Raw genomic sequence first — 18,198 nt, forward strand, 5'->3', positions numbered from 1 at the left:
GAACATTTCGATTAGTTTCAAATGAAGTGGTTTCAAATAGGGTGTCCATAGAATGGGCTAAAGTATTTTTAGATGGACTTAAAATAATTTTTAATACGTTAGAAGTATTACACGATTTAATTAAAAAATTATACAAAAATAAATCAAAATTATATTTATAATTAGTAAGCTATTTAAAGCTTCAATAGTGTTTTATCTGAATGAATTAACTATTTTAATAATTAATGATGAATCAAATGACATAAATCCATTCATTTTACAACATTTAATACATACAAATACTGAGTCATTTGGTGCAAATATCATTTGTTATGGATTCCGTTCCGTTTCGGTCGAAACGGTCGGAATTTCTCGTACCAGTATGTAAAACGGAATGGTAATACCCTCCATTCCACCTCGGATTAAATTCCGCCCCATTTCGGCCCGTTCCGGTCAATGCCGGCCAATTTCAGCCAAAATTCATTTTCCGGCCAGTATGAATTTTGCCTTCTTATTTTCCCTTTCTGAACTTGATTAGCATCTTTTTTGCTAGATCACCAAAAATCCTCCTCATTTTCACACTTGTAGCTCCTTGTCTCTCTATCATCTCTCACTATCTGACCCTCTCAACCATGACAAAGAAGTTGAAAAGAAAATTGAAGAGCAAGATGAAGCAAAAAAAAGTGTGAGTTGCGAAACAAAAAGGGAGAAGAAGAAGATGAGAAGAGGAGAAATAGCTCAGAAGGTGAAATGACAAAGAAAAAGTAGCAATAATGAAAGAAGTAGCATTTGAGCAGCTAATAGTGTTGTCACTAGTCACATGGGTGGGTTGGGAAATGGGAAAAACTGAAAAAGTAGTCAATAGGAAGCAACACTAGTCATGTGGGTGGGTTGGGAAATGGGAGAAACTAAAAAAGTAGTCTTCTTGGAAGCTCACTTGTGTACAATTACACAAAATGTGAGTTTTATTTTATTTTTTTAAAACCATAAATAATTTTTTTTTTAAATAATCATCCCACTTCTTTTAATAGAAAACTATATTAAATTTATTATTTTATAGAATAGCAATAATAATATATAAATATATATATATATATATATTTTAGCAATAATTTCGAAACGGTTTCCAAAACGGTACCCGAAATTGATCGGTACCGAAATATTCCATTCCAATGAACAAATCGAAACGGGTTCCGAAACGGTATCCATAACAATGGCAAATATTACATGTAGTGTGTAAACTTTACTACATTAAAATATAAAATTATGATATATAATCAAAATAAATAAATAAATAAAAATATTAATTTTTTAAAATACTGAAAAATTTTGGTAATATAAATTTAATAATAAAAATTTAGTTTAAGTAGAATTTTAAATTTCTTGTAATATAGGTAATAGAGTTTCACCTAAAGCAAGCTATCTAATAGTGGACAAGGTTTCTCGCCAAATTAGTCAAACTCCTCATATATCTTTTTATTGTATGTGAATTTTGAAAATCTAACCCTTATATTGCATACTCTTTATGTTCTTAATTTGCATATCAAATTTCATTCAAATGAATGTTATTTACTATTTGATCAATAAATTTATTTTTTATACATAATTTTATATCACAAAAAATTAAATTTTGAATATTTGATTGATTATATAGCTTTTAATCTTTTATCTTCTTGAAATTTTACAAGTATGGAGAATATAATAAAAACATGTCATTCAACGGTTAGATTTTTAAAATTCAAATCTAATAAAAAGATATAGAATAAGTTTGAAAAAACTTCCCTCTAAACTAAATTTTAAAAATATAAAAAATAAAAACTTTTCCATACATGTTTCCTATCCACGGCAATAATTCCAATCAGCCTATTGTTCACAATGTCAACCAATGCATTTGTTTGTTGGCAATGCGGCACGGTATTTATAATCCAGTTGTTAGGTAGCTCGCACATATTTGGTGGCATGTGTAATGTGTAAGAGCACTGGCATCCCAAGTGATATAAAAGTTGCTATTTTGCAACCTAAAAAATTATTTTTTCTAGAAACAGAAGATACACAAGCTAAAATCCACCCAACGAAAATACTATTGAACCCAAGTCCGACCAATTCAAGCTGAGCAGAGGTCTAAGACAAGGAGACCCATTATCCTCCTATTTATTTATAGCTGGCTAGGAAGTCCTCTCAAGACTGATTGAGAAAGAGTTTGCCTACAGAAACATAGATGGTGTCAAAGCTAGTATTGGAGCACCACCACTACAAAAAAAAAAATCCTATAGCTGCGTTTTTAAAACGCGGCTATAGCTAATAAAAACGTGGCCATAGACCTCTCAGGCCTATAGCCACGTTTTTCTAGGCTGCGTGTACAACCGTGGCCTAAAACCCGTGACTATAGGCTTGAGAGGTCTATGGCCGTGTTTTTACAAACGTGGCTATAAGCCCGGACCAACGACCGCATTTTTATAAATGCGGCTATAGGACATACTTTAGCCGCATTTTTCAAACACGGCTATAGTGTATATGTAGAGCTCCATTACCTTGTTACCAGCACAGAATGCTACAACAGTGTATATGTTTCTAACTGCATCCTCAAGGACTAAAGATGCCTTCCTGTGCATCTCCTGGATACCCCTCGAAAATCCAGCAATCCACAATGAATAAGTGAAAGTGAATCACATAAGTGAAAGCAAATATCCAGATACATTAGTACTTCATTATCAAAAAATGAATAAGTGAAAGCGAATCATATAAACGAAACTTTTGCATCTACAGAATACAAATATATTAGAGCAGCAGATATTTCACAAATCCAGGCACATCAGTAAGGTTAATAAATTGACTAAACTATCATAAAAAACGTAGATCCAAATATAAAGACAATATAGCTATTACCTTAACACAATATTGACCCTTTTTTGGGTCACCATAAGGCTATAGAGTTGGCAACTGTGTCTAGGACTTGGAAAAAGCACCTCCTTATAGATCAAAGAATGTATAAAATCAATTCTTTTTAATAGTAATTAGAAAAACAAATATAGTTTGCTGTGTGTTTGTGAAAATCAATTAATGAAATGATGCATATACCAATAGTTATTCAGCCCCGCACTGCAAGGGTGTGCATGCAAAAGCAAATACATGTGTGAGGTGTATACATTGTTTTTGTAGGATGTATTGGATAATATGGGACGAGAATTATTGTGGTCACTATTGGCTGATTACAATTAGCTAGCTGAGTGTGTGTGAAGTGGTCTTATGTGGATGAGTCAGTGGAGTTGATGCACAGGCTTCTGTCATGGGACCCATAAGAACCAATTGGTTTTGGATTAAATAATGCAAATATAAACCTAACATGCATTTGACGCATATATAAACCTAACATGTAATTAAATGGAATCATATTCACATATAAATTTACTAAATGAAAAGAGCAATTACCACAAGATGTGATGGCAAAAATGGTGCCAAGTGTTTCTTCACACCAATAGGACCCATGCCAGGACCACCTCCTCCATGAGGAATGCAAAATGTTTTATGGAGATTGAGATGGCAAACATCAGCTCCAATCCAACCAGGGCTTGTCAGTCCCACCTATAAGGACCAAAGGTTTTTTAGATTTAATGTGAAATTAAATTGAAAAGAAATGCCAGGAAAAATGAAATGCATAAATAGAAACTGAAGTTTCCACTAAAACAATATGTAGGTATGTATTTAAAGAGCAAAAAATCAAATGACCTGGAAATTATCTACTTAAACCCAGGGAATATAAATTAAAGAATCGAAAAATCTGCCAACACACACACAAACTAGCCCTACAGCTATATATTTTAGTAGACCATTTAATTATAAGGTGAAGGCTATTAGTTGATTTTACTAGATAATGTGCTCGATGAATACAATTAACATATGAAGGAAACAAAGGAGGATGGGGCAAATAGCTGACCTGTGCATTCATGTTAGCCCCATCCATGTATACTTGACCTCCATTGTCATGAATTATCTTACATATCTCATCAATACCTACTTCCCTCATTCAAAAACAATATAATACATACACTAAGGTTAGCCCAATATTATATTAGTGAAGACTTGTTGAATTGAAACTAGAAGAACTCGTAGTTGGGGACAAAACTATACATCTTGAGAGAGAGAGAGAAATCTAATGTATTCAGTTTCACAAGTCACAAGAACTCTCCAAGTTGTGGTGCCTATTAAATTATAAAATAAAGAGTAAATAAATTATGTTTAGATATCCATCATGTCCACATACTTTGTCAGTTTGCTGCAGGATTTCATTGTCGTTTGGATGGAAGTATATCTTCCCACTCCGGTAAATACCACAAACTGCCTGAAAGGACATCCATTTATAGAAAATATGAAAATGAGCAGCCCCATACTGAAGATTATTTATAAGCAAAACTAAATTTAGTTGTTAGCATCGGAGAAAAATGGAAATTAATCCTGATTTTCAAACATTATAATTAGTAGGCCACGTTTTCAAACTATATTTTTTACTAGCATCTCGAGTCTAAGAGACTCAATTTCCATGGTCTGATGTGACATTTTTTCCATGTGGCGACCATCTGGAAATCGAGTCTTAGAGACTCGATTTATAAGTTCTGAAATTTTATAAAGCTTTTGCACTACTAGTTCTTGCAAATGCAAAGTACCACACCGAGACCCACAAACAGAGCCAAGCCACAGTGCAACCCACAAGCAGAGCCAGACTAGGCCACACTAGACCTAGGTCGCAATGCGACCCAAGCCGAGCGCGACCTAGGTCGCAGTGCGACTCGGGCCGCGCAAGACCTAGGCCACAGCACGACCCATGTTTTTTTTTTTTTTTTTTATGAACACATATTTTCAGAGTAACTGAGGTTGCTGAAAAACTCGAAGAAGTTGATGGAATCATTGCTGTTGTTGTTGTTGTTAAGGTGAGAAGGTGTAAAGGCCAAAATCTTTTCTTTTTACTGTAGATGTAATATAGATGTAAATCGAGTCTTAGAAACTTGATTTACAAGTGGACGCCACATGGAAAAAGTGTCAATTCAGACCCGATCAGAACATGAAAACCGACCCTCAAATACTCGATTTACAGTCTAAAATTGAGTCTCTTAACCTCGAGATGCTAGTAAAAAATATAGTTTGAAAACGTGGTCTACTAATTATAAAGTTTGAAAATCAGGGTTAATTTCCCATTTTGGCCGTTAGCATTACCTCTTGAAACCCTTGCCTTATCTCTCTATAGGTCATTCCAGCTAGATTGGGAAAGCTACAAAGATTAAATACATTTTCTGCAATATGTAGACATCATGGTTTTAAAAACCGGAACGGACAAATAACCGGAAAAGAGACTGATTACTGGTTTTATGGTCCGACTGGGGTCAAACCGATGATGTCATAATTAATATTATTTAAATATTTAAATAATTTTTATATGAATTTTGAATTTTAATAACTTATTTTAAGAAAATATAAAATATAGATTTTTTTCTTTTTTTGCATACTATTTTTTTCTAGTTAGTAATTATTGACAAAAAAAAATAATAATAATAATCTACTATTAAAGTTTCAAATTTTTATTTTTATAAATAATAGTCAACTTTAACTATTTATCTATTAAAAAAAAGAAATTAAAACCCCCCCAAAGTCTAGTGATTAGACAACACACTGACTTGTTAATTATTATGACCAATTCACCATCCCATCCCCAGCCATACACGTACACTCCTCTTTCTTTTATTTTAATTTTTTTTTTAATTTCCCCTCATAAATCTAGCATCCCATAGGCCCACATGGTTGTTTACTATCAGGAACTTTTTTTTTTTCATTCTCATTGTTTTGTCCCCCAGGCTCCAGTACCTCCATCTCTCGCTCTCTGGAAGTTGATCTCCATCAGCTCCTCTCATTTTCTGTCTCACCGAAGAGCTGTGGATGCATCATACTAGTCCAAGAGGCTGGTTTCAACACCAAGCATGAGCATTTAGTAATTTTCTCAATCTCTCAAGCCTAGTAGATCTGAGAAAAAAGAAGATTTTTATAGCAAAAAATTTGTCCTTACCCATTTAGACCAGTAGATCTGAGAAAAAAAAAAGATTTTCCTGCAAAATAAAGCTCCATTTCAGATCTCTTTCATCCATTTTACAAAACCGGTTCAACCATCGCGGTTTCCAGTTTTTCCGATTTTTCCGGCTGAACCGACGGTTACCGGTTAAATCCGGTTTTTCTTAAATTTTCGGTTTTTAAGCATAACTGAACTAGATTACTATCCGGTTCCCGGTTGAACCGGCCGGTCCGGTCTGATTTTTAAAACTATGGTAGACATAACACTAATTAAGAATCAACTAAATTTGGTTGTAGCGCTAATACAGATAAAAATGCATCAGTATCAACTTCATACCTAATCAATTGAAGACCTAGAGTTAGGAAAATTTTAAAGTGAAATTTTAAGAATCTTGGCTAAAAAAAAAGCTTTTACACTACACAAAATGATCTTATGAGCCACAGATACTGATGCGTACAATGGGGCATGTCATCGGTGCTTCCAATTGTGTCATTCATAATCAAAGTAACATGCCTATTAGCTCTTACCACTAAGTCATCTTTTGATTGAAACATGGGTAACAGGTTAACAAGTTAATGCCTAGAATACAATGGCATTCCCCATTAAATGCAGAATTCTGATGAATAATACAACTTTGCCATATCCTTGGACAGTCTGAAAGGCCATGGAGGGAAAGCAGCTTTAAACCAAAAAATTAGAATAAACATGAAAAACCTAACCAGTTCTTTTAAGTTGATCACGTTCTTACTTATTTTCCTTTGTTTGAAGTATAATTATTGCACGTGCTTTGTCTATCGCAGCGTTTTCAAAGGATGTTGTTAAACTAAGGCTGCAACCGTAAAAGTGAAAAAAAAATAAAATAAAATAAAATAAAGAAGAAGAAGAAGAAGGTAAGAGATGGAATCAATTCAAGTTTAGATAATTATATCTCCCCTAATTACAAGTTATATCTAATATTTATTTAAAATCTTAAAACCTGAAACGAGAGAGCCATGATAAACTCTATGAATGACAAAGTCCCATTCCCAAAAGAAACTAGCTTTCTGAGAGAAAAAAAAGGGATTGACAAAGGTAACTGAAGAAATCAAGCCTATAACAATAACCATTTGGTTCACAGTGTCAGCCAAAATCAACATGTTTGCTAGCTATATATCATACAGGTAGCATTCAATCTGAACACTGGGTACCATGCATGCATTTAAGTCAAGCAATATCATAATGTCCACATGCATTTCTTTCAATTTTAAAGCCCTCCAGATCAGCAAAAGCAAATTGAAGGATAAAAAAAAATGAAATTCGGAGTGGTTCATTAGAAGCTGTAGTAACTATCAGTCTTAAAAACTCAAGCTGTTAGAAAGTGAGCTGGTAGAATATTGATTAAGTAATTAAATTTTCTCTTTCCCATCAGCTTAGGCATTTGGAATAAGTGATAGTTTATCATGGTATTAAAGCTAGTGATATTGAGTTTGATTCGGCAAAAAAATAAAAAAAGTGATCTTGAGTTTGAAACTCGTCCTTACTCTATCTTCCATTTAAAGTTAAAAAACTAGATGTATTGAGAGATTCTATACTCACACATGAGAAGTCTTAGAATATTGATTAAGTGATTAACTTCACACTTTCCAATTAACTTGGGTTTTTTGGCAAAAGTGATAGTTTTTCTGGACCAACAAGCAGTGGAGGTCAAGAAGACAAAAAATGCAAGATTGTTTATTATTATTGGTAAGTTACACAAGCATCATGTTAGGAGTGTCTAGTTGTATGTGTGCGTGTGGTGCTAATGGGCAGTGTGTGTGGTCTTGAACCCAAGGGGTCTTGAACCCACAACCTCACCCTCCACCTTACTCTACAAGATGATAAGTATCATTTGAGCTAGAGTATGATCAACTAACTGGTTTGTGTTAAATCATCTAATAACACCATACTTCGGTTCCATTCAAATATTGACCATTCTATTTTTTTTTTTTTAATACGAATATTGACCATTCTGTTATTTAAAAAGAAAAACCCTCCAAACTTGCAACAACCCATTTGCTTAATAACTGCTTCAACCAAAAATCAATTGTACCCTTTGCAAAGGCACATGCAGAACCCTTTTCAAAGTTTTAAAAAATAAACAAGACAACGTCATTTCCATGTGATGTCCTATCTTCCGTATTTAGATTACTATTTTTAAATTACAGAGGATAAGGACAATATGGATTAGCAATTCAAAATATAAAACCAGATTCAACTGACCTTGAGTGAAATGGACTTCTTTACATCTTCCACCCTATCTTCAACCTCCTTTCGGTGTTTCTTATCCAACTCGCTCATAGAATCAGCCCATTTAATCTTTTCTTGAATTGAGATAAGTAGATTGTCCGACGTAGCCAACCTATCTCAACATTTGTAGATAAATATTAGACAAAATACCAAGAACCAATTATCTTTAGAAGAAGATTCATAGATCATGAATTGTGGGGAAAAGAAGTAAAGAAGCAACTAGACTAAGCAATTTTTATTGTAAACTAGTAGCCATATGCCCATATCTATGGTGGTATATGGCAAGCTAGATAAAGAATTGGAACACTAATTTTGGTGAATTTTTCCAGCTAGATTAAACGAATACTAATATAGATATATATATATTGATAAGTAAAGTAAAGAGAGAAAAATGTGAAAGGCTGTTTGGGGGAAAACAGATGAGAGAGATACAAAGAGTCCCCTTAAATTCAAAAAGGCCTTTTAGTTTGATATCTGCCTCCTAACTAAGCCAGGTATGAAATCCAAGTTCACATGGCTACTCTTTGAGGCAATAACGAAAGCTAATATGGTTATATGTTCACATAAAATATTATTCACCAAAAAGGACAGATTAAAAGTCACTTAAGATGAGTTTTTTTTTACCAGATTAATACGAAATTCATTGAAAATAGAACCTGGTATAAATAGAGTGACTAAATTTTACACTGATTGTCAACCTATGCAACCTTATTCTGGTATTTTCAAATAGCATTTTCACTTGATAAGTATAAAAATTAAAAATAGAAAATAAACTGTTCAAGAAATGGAGAATGATTTAGCAATCAAACAAGCAACCAAACATGAGCATAGAAGTTACTCAAATGCTATTTGAACAAGGGATGTTACCAGTTTGACAAAGTTTGTATCATGCTCCCAAGTTGACCAGGTCTCAGATCCCTCCCCGCTGCAAATTGAACCTGTAGTACAAAATCATAGATAAGTCACTAAAAGGATAAGTAACTACTTAAAGAGAGGTGACAGTAATGAGCTCAAACCTCAAAGCATCTTCGCAACTGATCCAGCTTCCCTCTGACTATGCCCTAATCGAATGCAACAAATTCTACCACAACAATCAGCACAATCTGTTTATGTCATTTCTCTATCTTAACAATTATAATAGTGCAACTTTCTACCACACCACCCCAACCCAGCTTTTATTTCTAAAGAAAGGCCCATATTAGAGATGTCACTAAAAGGCAAGGCCAGAGAGAGACAGAGTAAAGAGAACTTCAATATGCCATCTATATCATTTGTAACATTAGTACCAATGGATGCTAGCTCAAATGGCACCTCTTCCCCCTATGACTATAGGGTGGAAAGTGGGATCATGGTTCAAGACCACTAAGTGCATGCATATCATATGTAATATTATGAAAGAAATAACAAAAAAAGGGCAATTGCCATCAAGTCATTAAAGCATTTGAAGCACCATTTTCTCACAATCAAAGTGTTTGTTCAGCAGTTAAGAGTAAAATCCCAATTTCATAGGTCATTAGGATTGGAGCAACAATATGGACTTTGAATGGGGAATACCTACCGCATACATGCATTCATTGATTAGGAAATCTTCAAGTTCACGTACATTCATAACATCTAACTCCTGCATTAGTTGATCATAAGGTAGAACCTGGGAAAGGACAACAATTAGACTCTGAGAAAGATAAAAAGAAATATCAGAAAGAAGACACTGAATATAAACAGAAGTACTGAATACCCGTGACCTAGATGACTGCCCATAAAATTTAATTTGGCAAGAGGCTCACAGAGAACTTGCAAAATCCATCAAGGGCAAGTTCAAAGGGAGAGGTTAGTTGAAAAAGTTATGATTCCACTCTTCAGTATCTAATCTTATAGTAAAGAATGTACACAATAACTGTTTAAAAAGGTAGCCACTTTTATGTCATTAACTTCAGTAAGCGAATCCCAAGCTATAATCGATCACTGACACTCAGAAATTGCTAAGTCATTCGCTTGGATATACTTCAGGGTAGTGAAGATATTCTAAACCTGTTTTTATAAAACTTGTTTCGATGAGAAAGGATGCACCCAAGACATTTCAAACTTATAACTTAATTCAACTTGTCTTAATATTCTTCCTGTGTCTCAACAGAATTGATAATAACTTACTACAATCAGAATTCATTTGCTTCCAAATAGATCCTTGAATCACTCACTATCTCTATAAAGAGTAGGAATACTAGACAAGCAACTTGTCTGAATTAGGCCACAAATTGACTACACTGTTACAATATTTTTAAAATGACATAGTTCCTTGAAAATCAAAACCATAGAGCTGTAACCACTATCATTCAATCAGGCAGGTAAATCAACCTGTCAAGTGTCAAATGTATGAATTTGAAAAGAAAAGGGTTGAAACTCAAGGAAGGATACCTTGTTCGTCTCAGCCAGTGTAAGCACAGTAAGTTGTTTCAGCTTGACGACTTGTTCAGGAACCAATTGTGGAAGACGGCCAGCATTACCTACAAACATACATATTTAAATTTCCAAAAATCCGTAACATTATGCCTTGCAGAAACACAACTCAAAAGTCAGGCTCAATGAAATGAAATTGTTAAAATAACAATTTTTTTTATAAATAAAATTTTATTAAATATGTAAATCATTTCACACTCACGATGATGAACACGGAGTGTTTAAAAAATTACAGAAATCATACAGAAAGCCTATACCTTTCAAAATCAAACTATTTCAAAACCCTAGAATTCAAATATAATAACCGCGAAACAAAAAAAGAAACGGAAAAGAATCAGAACCTAGAGAACTTTGCCCTAAATTTCTATTCAAATTAAACACAGAACTTAAAACCCTAAATTCAAAAATTGAAAACAAAAAATAAAAATATAATTACCTCTCTCTCTCTCTCTCTCTCTCTCTCTCTCTCTCTCTCTCTGCGAAACCACCAAAGATTTGAAATGTCAAGAGGTTGGAGATGAAAGGTTTGGAAGTGGAGGGTGAGGGCTAGCTTGAGATCGGAGAGATGGAGGGTGAGGATTCAAATCGGAGATGGAGGGTGAGGGCTTGAGAGATGGAGGCTTGGAGGGTGAGGGTTGAGATCGGGCTTAAGTGATAGAGGCTGATGTGCGATGGGAGAGGCTCGGGTTGAAAATGTTTTTAGTTTACTATTTATACAAAGCCTAAAGCCGCGTTTTTAACCTGTGGCTATAGGCAAAATTTTTAGGCCACGTTTAAGAAATGCGGCCCCATCCCAAACTAAAACCGCGTTTTAAACACGCAACTTTAGACCAAATTTAAAGTCGTGTCTATAAAACGCGGCTTTAGGCAAGCTAGAGCCACATTTTATAAACGTAGCCATAGTTAAGATTAAAAGAAAAAAATGAAATAGGAAGGTTCTATAGCCGCATTTTTTAAACGCGATAATAGCTCCACCCTAAAAAATGCGGCTATAAACACTAAAAACGTGGCTATAGACATATTCTATAGCCGCATGTTTAAAACATGACTTCTTTTGCCCACTTTAAGCCGCGTTTTTTAAAAATGCGGCTTTATCTCGTCTGTAGCCATGTTTTTACAAACGCGGCCTAAGACCCATGTGTTTTGTAGTGCACCCATCACGCACATGATGTATGTAGATGATATTATTTACTTCTCTAAAGCCACTAGGAAAAATACCTCTGCCATCATGAACTACATTGATAAATACTGCATGTGGTCAGGTTAAAAGCTCAATGCTTCAAAGTCTAGAGTTTTTTTTCTCAAAACTCACAACTAGCATAACTGTACGTAGAGCTATTAAGCATATCCTCTAGATGAAGAACTTAAAGAAAGATGCCATCTACTTGGGATCCCCACTCTTCCTCTCTAAAGCTCAATCTAAGGATTTCAAATATCTTATAGATAAGGTTGAATCCAAGCTCATGGGTTGGAGAAGTAAAAGCCTCTCGTGAGCAGGTAGAAGAACCCTGATCAATTTAGTAGCTCAGGCCATCCCAAAATATGCCATGTCCTCTTTTAGCATACCTTCTAGTGTTTGTGAAAGCTTGGATGCTCTCTCCCACAGGTTTTGGTGGAAACCGAGGCAAACAAAAGGTAGGTACATAGCCCTCACAGTTTGGAACAAGCTATGCCAACCTAGATGCAAGGGTGGACTTGGGTTTTAAAAAGCTAAGGAAGTGAACAACGCCCTCTTAGCCAAGCTCACTTGGATGATAGCATCCAAGAGAGACAACCTCTTTATGTCAATCATGAGAGCAAAGTATAAAGTTAGACATGATTGGTTTTGAAAGGACCCTCCAAAATCTACTTCCCTAGTTTGGAAAGCAATAGAAGCAGTTAAAAAAATCATCATTAAAGGTGCCTGCTACCTTATTGGAGATGGAGCTTCTATTAATGTATGGCTTGATCTGTAGGTTCCCTCGATCCAAGATTTCACTCTGAATCTGTCTTAAGCTTGTTTTCTCGTTGTTTTATGGTGCTTTGAGTTATGTTTAATATCTTTGTTGCTCTCATTACAACATGTTTATGTGTTGGACATGCATACATCATTATGTTATTGTGCTTTATTAGTTGCATGTTCGAATGATCATTTCCTTTACTATATGATCATTGTAGTCATTTCCATATGACTGTTTTGGTGTATGATCAAGTTGCTCACATGTTTCACATACTGTTTGCTTGATCACAATTTACTTGTTACATTATACTTGTCCTTTTATCACTTGATTTACCTTGAGGGTCTAATGTGTTTTGTGTAAGTGTTTCAGGTTACAGATATATATGTTCCAAGTGCTTTACAGCTTCTAGATTTAGGTGTGAATGAGTTTTGTCATTGTTTCCAAACTCATGTTTAAGTCTAGAGTCTGTTACAAAGTGTTTTGTCACAGAATAGCCAAAGGGGGAGATTGTAAAGTTGTGATTTACAACTATGTTTTATGTTGGCTTTATTCCATGACAAAAAATGTTGTAATTATTTTAATTTATTTTCTTGTATTTTGTGGGATTTTATTGTATTGGGTTTAGTATTAAGTTGGTGAAGACTCAAGCTTAATTGGAGATTAGTGCATTTCACGACTAGCTTGCGAGAAGTTCGCAAGAAGGGTTCCCGCGAAAAGGGCATGTGAGGAGCACATGACTGGAAGCTGAAGAGTTGTGCTAGGCTGTCATTTTTGCGAGTGTCTCACGGGTAAGGCTTTCCTGTGAGGTAGTCGTGAAACATTCTGCCTGGAGGATTTTTATGTGTGACTTTCTTACCCTTCACCCATACTATATATACCCTCATTACCCACAAATATAGAGGAGGTCATTCAAAGAGAAAAACCCTAGATAGGTTTTCTACAGCACACACACCCATCTTTTAGAGAGAAAGCTATCCATCCTTAGTGAGAAATTATTGTAGCCTCTTCTCCTTCCCTCTCCCATTATCATACCTTGAGAGGTGATTTATACCCAAACACAACCCACACCTATTTAGAGTGTAGAGAGTGTTTTGGAGCTTGGGAAGCTTTAGGGAATTGCCAAAAGAAGCCGGTGAAGCTTGGCGGATGCAATCGGGCGTATTGCGGGATTCGGAAAGCTAGACAAGACACGGTTTCGAGAAGTCTTGTTGGAGTAGGAGCTTGGAGGGCTTAAGTACATTGGGTAGATTAGGTTTGGAGGGTCTTTTGCTATTCGTGTATCCCAACTTATTGTCTAGTGGATCGATTTACCGCTTGGAGGGTGGTGGAGAGGTTTTTTGCCGAGTTCTTCAGTTTCCTCTTTAAGAACACATCGTCGTGTTATCTTGTATTTGCATCTCTCTTCCCTTACTCTTGTGCTTTACTTTTATTGTTTGTTATTCATGTTTATGCACTAGAGTAGTATCGGTTGATTGCGCTTCATTTACTCTTGTTTCCGCATTTAGATAAGTTAGAGTAAAAGCAATCTAGTCGTAATTTTTAATTGAGGGTCTAAACAGCTCTTGTGTTTTTAACACATTTTCGAGCTTTCAATTGGTATCAAAGTGGGTACATTTGTTTTGGTTTTATTACCTAAGTGTGATCCTTGACCCCTTGTGTGTTTTGCCATGGATAATTCTTTATATGCTTCTGTGGATGTTGGTGATTGTAACATGCCATGTGTTTGTGAAAATGCCTCTATGAGTGTTTATCCTCATGATTGTGATGCCATGTTACAAGAATCTTTGGGTGTTGTTGATCTTGCTAACATCAAACTCTTGAAGAAAGGAGGTAAGAAGTTTCATAAGAATTTGAGCAAGTTTCATTGTGAAAAGGATGATTTGATTGCTAAGCTCAATAAATCCAATAAATTGGTTGAAAAATATAAGAAGCTTGCTGAAAATTCTCTTGAAAAGCTGAAAGAGTTTGAATGTTTGAATATGGACTTGGATACTAAACTTGTTTTGTCTAACAAACTAGTTGATGGTCTTAAATGTGAAAATGAATCTCTTAAGATGTATGCCAGGTATTTGATTGCTGAACTTGTTGCTAAAAATGATAAAAATATCTGTTACCCGATTTTGTGCCTATTGTGAGTTTTACCTTTAAAGACAATTCGATGTACATTCCTCCACACAAAGGAAACCAAAAAGTGGAGAGAAAGGCTCTTAAGCCTAAGCCTCCGGTTAGGTCTCATCCTAGGGAGTTGAGCAGATCTAAGTTTGTCACTACTTGCCACCATTGCGGTGTGATCAGTCACATATGACCTCAATGTTCCATGTTGAAAAAATGACAAAACCATGTTGCTAGATCCCTCCTTAAAAGGCCTAGTGGACCTAAACTCATTGTTTGTCACCATTGTGGTGCCTTTGGTCATCTTAGACCTTATTGCTCTAAGTTTCAAACTCTTAAAAGAATTAAAAGAAAAGAGAAACTTGAGTTTTTTGGAAGTTGTGTTTTGAAAACTAAACCGGTTTTGGAGGAAAATGGTAAGTTGTTAAACAAATTTTTTAATGCTCTTACCTCCTTATCTATGTGCATCTTCAGTTCTCATTCTTCCAACCCTCATCTCACTTCTCATGAGACACTCATTCCAAACCATTGTTCCATTTGGATGAGGAAGAGTTCCTATGGTTGAGCTTATGCTCTTTTGATCCTTGATCTAATTCTTTTGATCTTTGTAGGACTCTTCATGCATTAGATGCTTCATTATCATGCATTTATACATCTTGCATTTATTTGTATGCATTGTTTTTGTATTTAATCTCACTTTATTGCTTTTGTTTTGTGTGAGTAAAAATCTAAAACCACATAAAAAGTGAAAATTTTAAAAAATTTGATCGTATATGTTTGAGCACATGTCACATGTGAGTTTAGCCTAGTACCTTCGTACTAATGGCGTAGTACATTCACGAGCCTAGCTTCTTATGTATGCACATATATCTGTGTGGGAGAAATCTTGAAAACTATGTGTGATTGCCGTAAATAGATCTTCAAGCTTGTCATGAATGATTGGTCAATAGTCTTGATGGTCTTGATATATGCATAGACTTGTGTCTATATCTCTTCCCACTTTATTTTTATGTTTTTGCTTAAAGAGCTTAACAAATGTAAATTTCAAAATGAAAAGAAATAATGAGCTGCAAAAACCGTCGCACATACTAGTATTTGATTAGGAAAAAGGGAAAGCAACTTTTTATTGAAATGTACAGTGCTTAAAAAACCAAATGCTAACTTTCAATATTGAAATATCAAAAATTTCAAGCACCGATCTCACAATGAGATGTATTGTTTAAAAATGATAAAGTGTTATGATTTGTAAAGAAGCCAAATGAAAAGCTTCAAAGATGTGTAATCATTTTCTTGTGGGAGGTCATATATGTTCATTTCTATAATTGAGATAGATCACTTGACTTAGTACCGGTTGTGTATAACTTGATTGAATTGATCATTGAAGCTTTACTTTGATCTAAGGACTATTCCACATTTGATATACACACATAACACTCAAGTCTAATGTTCAATGAATATTTATTTCATTTGTGTGATTGTACTTGTTCAAATGTGATGTGTGTATGCTCAACCATATATGGATCAAACCAAAAAGATTTTTGTTTTTTTTTATTACTTTTGGAAGTGATTTGTATCACCCATGCTTTTCAAAGTTTTTCAAGTTGTTTTTATGTGAAAAACATGTTTTCTGGGTGTTTTCATGACTTATTTCATGTATAAGCTCAACTGGGAGTTAAATGGTCTAATTTTAAAGTTTTTTCAACTTTGAACAGAGAGTTTCGCGACTGTTTCGCGAGTAAGGCTTACTTGCGAAAAATTTCACGAGTAAGCTTCCCGCAAAAATTTCCAGATTAGCTTTTTAAAGGGTATTTCGTGGGTCATTTGTTTTAAACATCTCTCATTCTCTCCCAAACCCTGTTTTAATGTTTCTACATCAAAACCCAACTAAATTCAAGTGTTTTTCATTCCATTAATATCTCTAAGGTAATCTTTAACTCTTTTCATTGATTTTGATCCTTAGATTATGTTTTTGGGGGTTTATGTTCATAGTTGGGATTTTTTCAAATGGGAGTTGGAAAACTTAATTTTTGTCAATCTTTTTAATTGGGTTTTGTTTTAAATAATGATTTGCTTTGGATGTTGGCCCCTTGTGGCAAAAATAACATGTATTTAGGCAAGATTTTCATATGGTCATGCATTATTTAACATACATGTGTAGTGTGTGCACTCTAAGTGTTTGATAAAATGCCCAAATGGCATTTTCTCGTTGTTTTGGACTCCGATGAGTACCAAATTTTGGGAATCACCATAATTATTCATGTTTATCATGTTTTGATCATGGTTGTTAAAATCGCGATCCGGATTGTAAAATTGCACCCACCTCACCAAAAAGTTTAAAATCATAGCGGGATCGCAAAAATGGTAGGATCGTATGTAGGACCATGTAGGATCGCATAGGATCGTAGAATCGTATGGAATCCTACCGATCCTACCATTTGGATTGATTTTTTTTTTTTTTAAGTGGGATTCATTTGGGTAAGATAATCCACCTAAACCCATAACCCCAACGAGTTATCAAAAGCTCAATAATGAATTGAAGTCCCAAATTTACCCCTATGTCAACATAAAATCTCAAAAAAACCTATAGTACTTAAGTTTAACGTTTTCAAAAACAAAATCTAAAATATTTAGATGATGAAATGGGATATGACAATGACAGTGATTAGATTAGAAGAACCTTAGAATGAGAATTCTCTTTTGGATTTCATATTTGTAATTAGCTAGTTTACCTTAGATTGAGAATTCTCTTTTGGATTACATATTGTAAATTTGTAGTTTTTATATGCTAACTAGCCTAACTTATTTTGGATTTGGAACTTAGAATTTGGAAAACATTTTCCATATATGTAGATAATATTTTGGTACTTAGTTGCTACTTAAACATGTACTGAATTTTTTAGATATATTATGTCAAAAGTTAAATATATTTTGTTTCGTTAGAATGACATAAGAACGATGTAGTGCGTGCAAATTACATTTTATGATGCAATTTTTTTTAATGGATGGATTCATATTTTAAGTGATTATATAACATACAAAGTCACTATCAATAGGTTTTTTGCTTAAAATCTAAAAATAGGTAGGATCTTACGATCCACGATCCGATCCTACGATCCACGATTCTACCTACCTCCTACAATCCTACGTAGGATCTCGATTTTGACAACCTTGGTTTTGATCATTGGTTATGTTTTATAAACTTTGCCCCTTGAATGCTTGCTCATGCATTGGTCATGCATCTCATATGCATACTAGATGCATCTTTGCTGCACACACTTGATCACTTAACCTGTTTTTACATTCAATCATGTTAGTTAAGTCCTTTTAGACCTTTTAGCACATTTAATATGTTCTTGTGTCTATGTCATGCCTAGGTATATATCATGTTCCATC

General features: G+C 34.5%; 1 protein-coding gene and 1 non-coding gene across 6 annotated transcripts; both read right to left on the minus strand.

Moving 5' to 3' along the window:
- Positions 1-237: 237 nt before the first annotated feature.
- On the minus strand, positions 238-11,453 carry LOC126714144 (COP9 signalosome complex subunit 7-like). Of its 5 annotated transcripts, none has more exons than XR_007651552.1 (11): positions 11,190-11,452; positions 10,712-10,800; positions 9,858-9,947; positions 9,316-9,360; positions 9,167-9,237; positions 8,273-8,411; positions 4,241-4,318; positions 3,409-3,561; positions 2,866-2,948; positions 2,511-2,594; positions 1,743-2,183 (listed from the first exon to the last, which is right to left on the minus strand). XR_007651552.1 is itself a non-coding variant. In XM_050414152.1 (11 exons), the coding sequence occupies exons 3-11, from the start codon at positions 9,924-9,926 to the stop codon at positions 2,145-2,147; spliced, it is 771 nt and encodes a 256-aa protein (XP_050270109.1). In that variant the 5' UTR covers positions 9,927-9,947; positions 10,712-10,800; positions 11,190-11,453; the 3' UTR covers positions 1,743-2,144. The 5 variants fall into 5 exon arrangements, 4 of the variants coding, with proteins under 4 accessions (XP_050270112.1, XP_050270109.1, XP_050270110.1 ...); XM_050414152.1 differs by having other exon boundaries at positions 2,511-2,604; positions 11,190-11,453; XM_050414155.1 differs by lacking the exons at positions 1,743-2,183; positions 2,511-2,594 and adding an exon at positions 238-596 and having other exon boundaries at positions 11,190-11,453.
- Positions 8,689-8,795, minus strand: LOC126716251 (small nucleolar RNA U19). The gene has a single exon (XR_007652063.1). It is a non-coding gene; the product is annotated as a small nucleolar RNA U19 (small nucleolar RNA).
- Positions 11,454-18,198: the final 6,745 nt, after the last annotated feature.

The sequence above is a fragment of the Quercus robur genome, chromosome 2, assembly GCF_932294415.1.
Source record: "Quercus robur chromosome 2, dhQueRobu3.1, whole genome shotgun sequence".
Lineage (NCBI taxonomy): Eukaryota > Viridiplantae > Streptophyta > Magnoliopsida > Fagales > Fagaceae > Quercus > Quercus robur.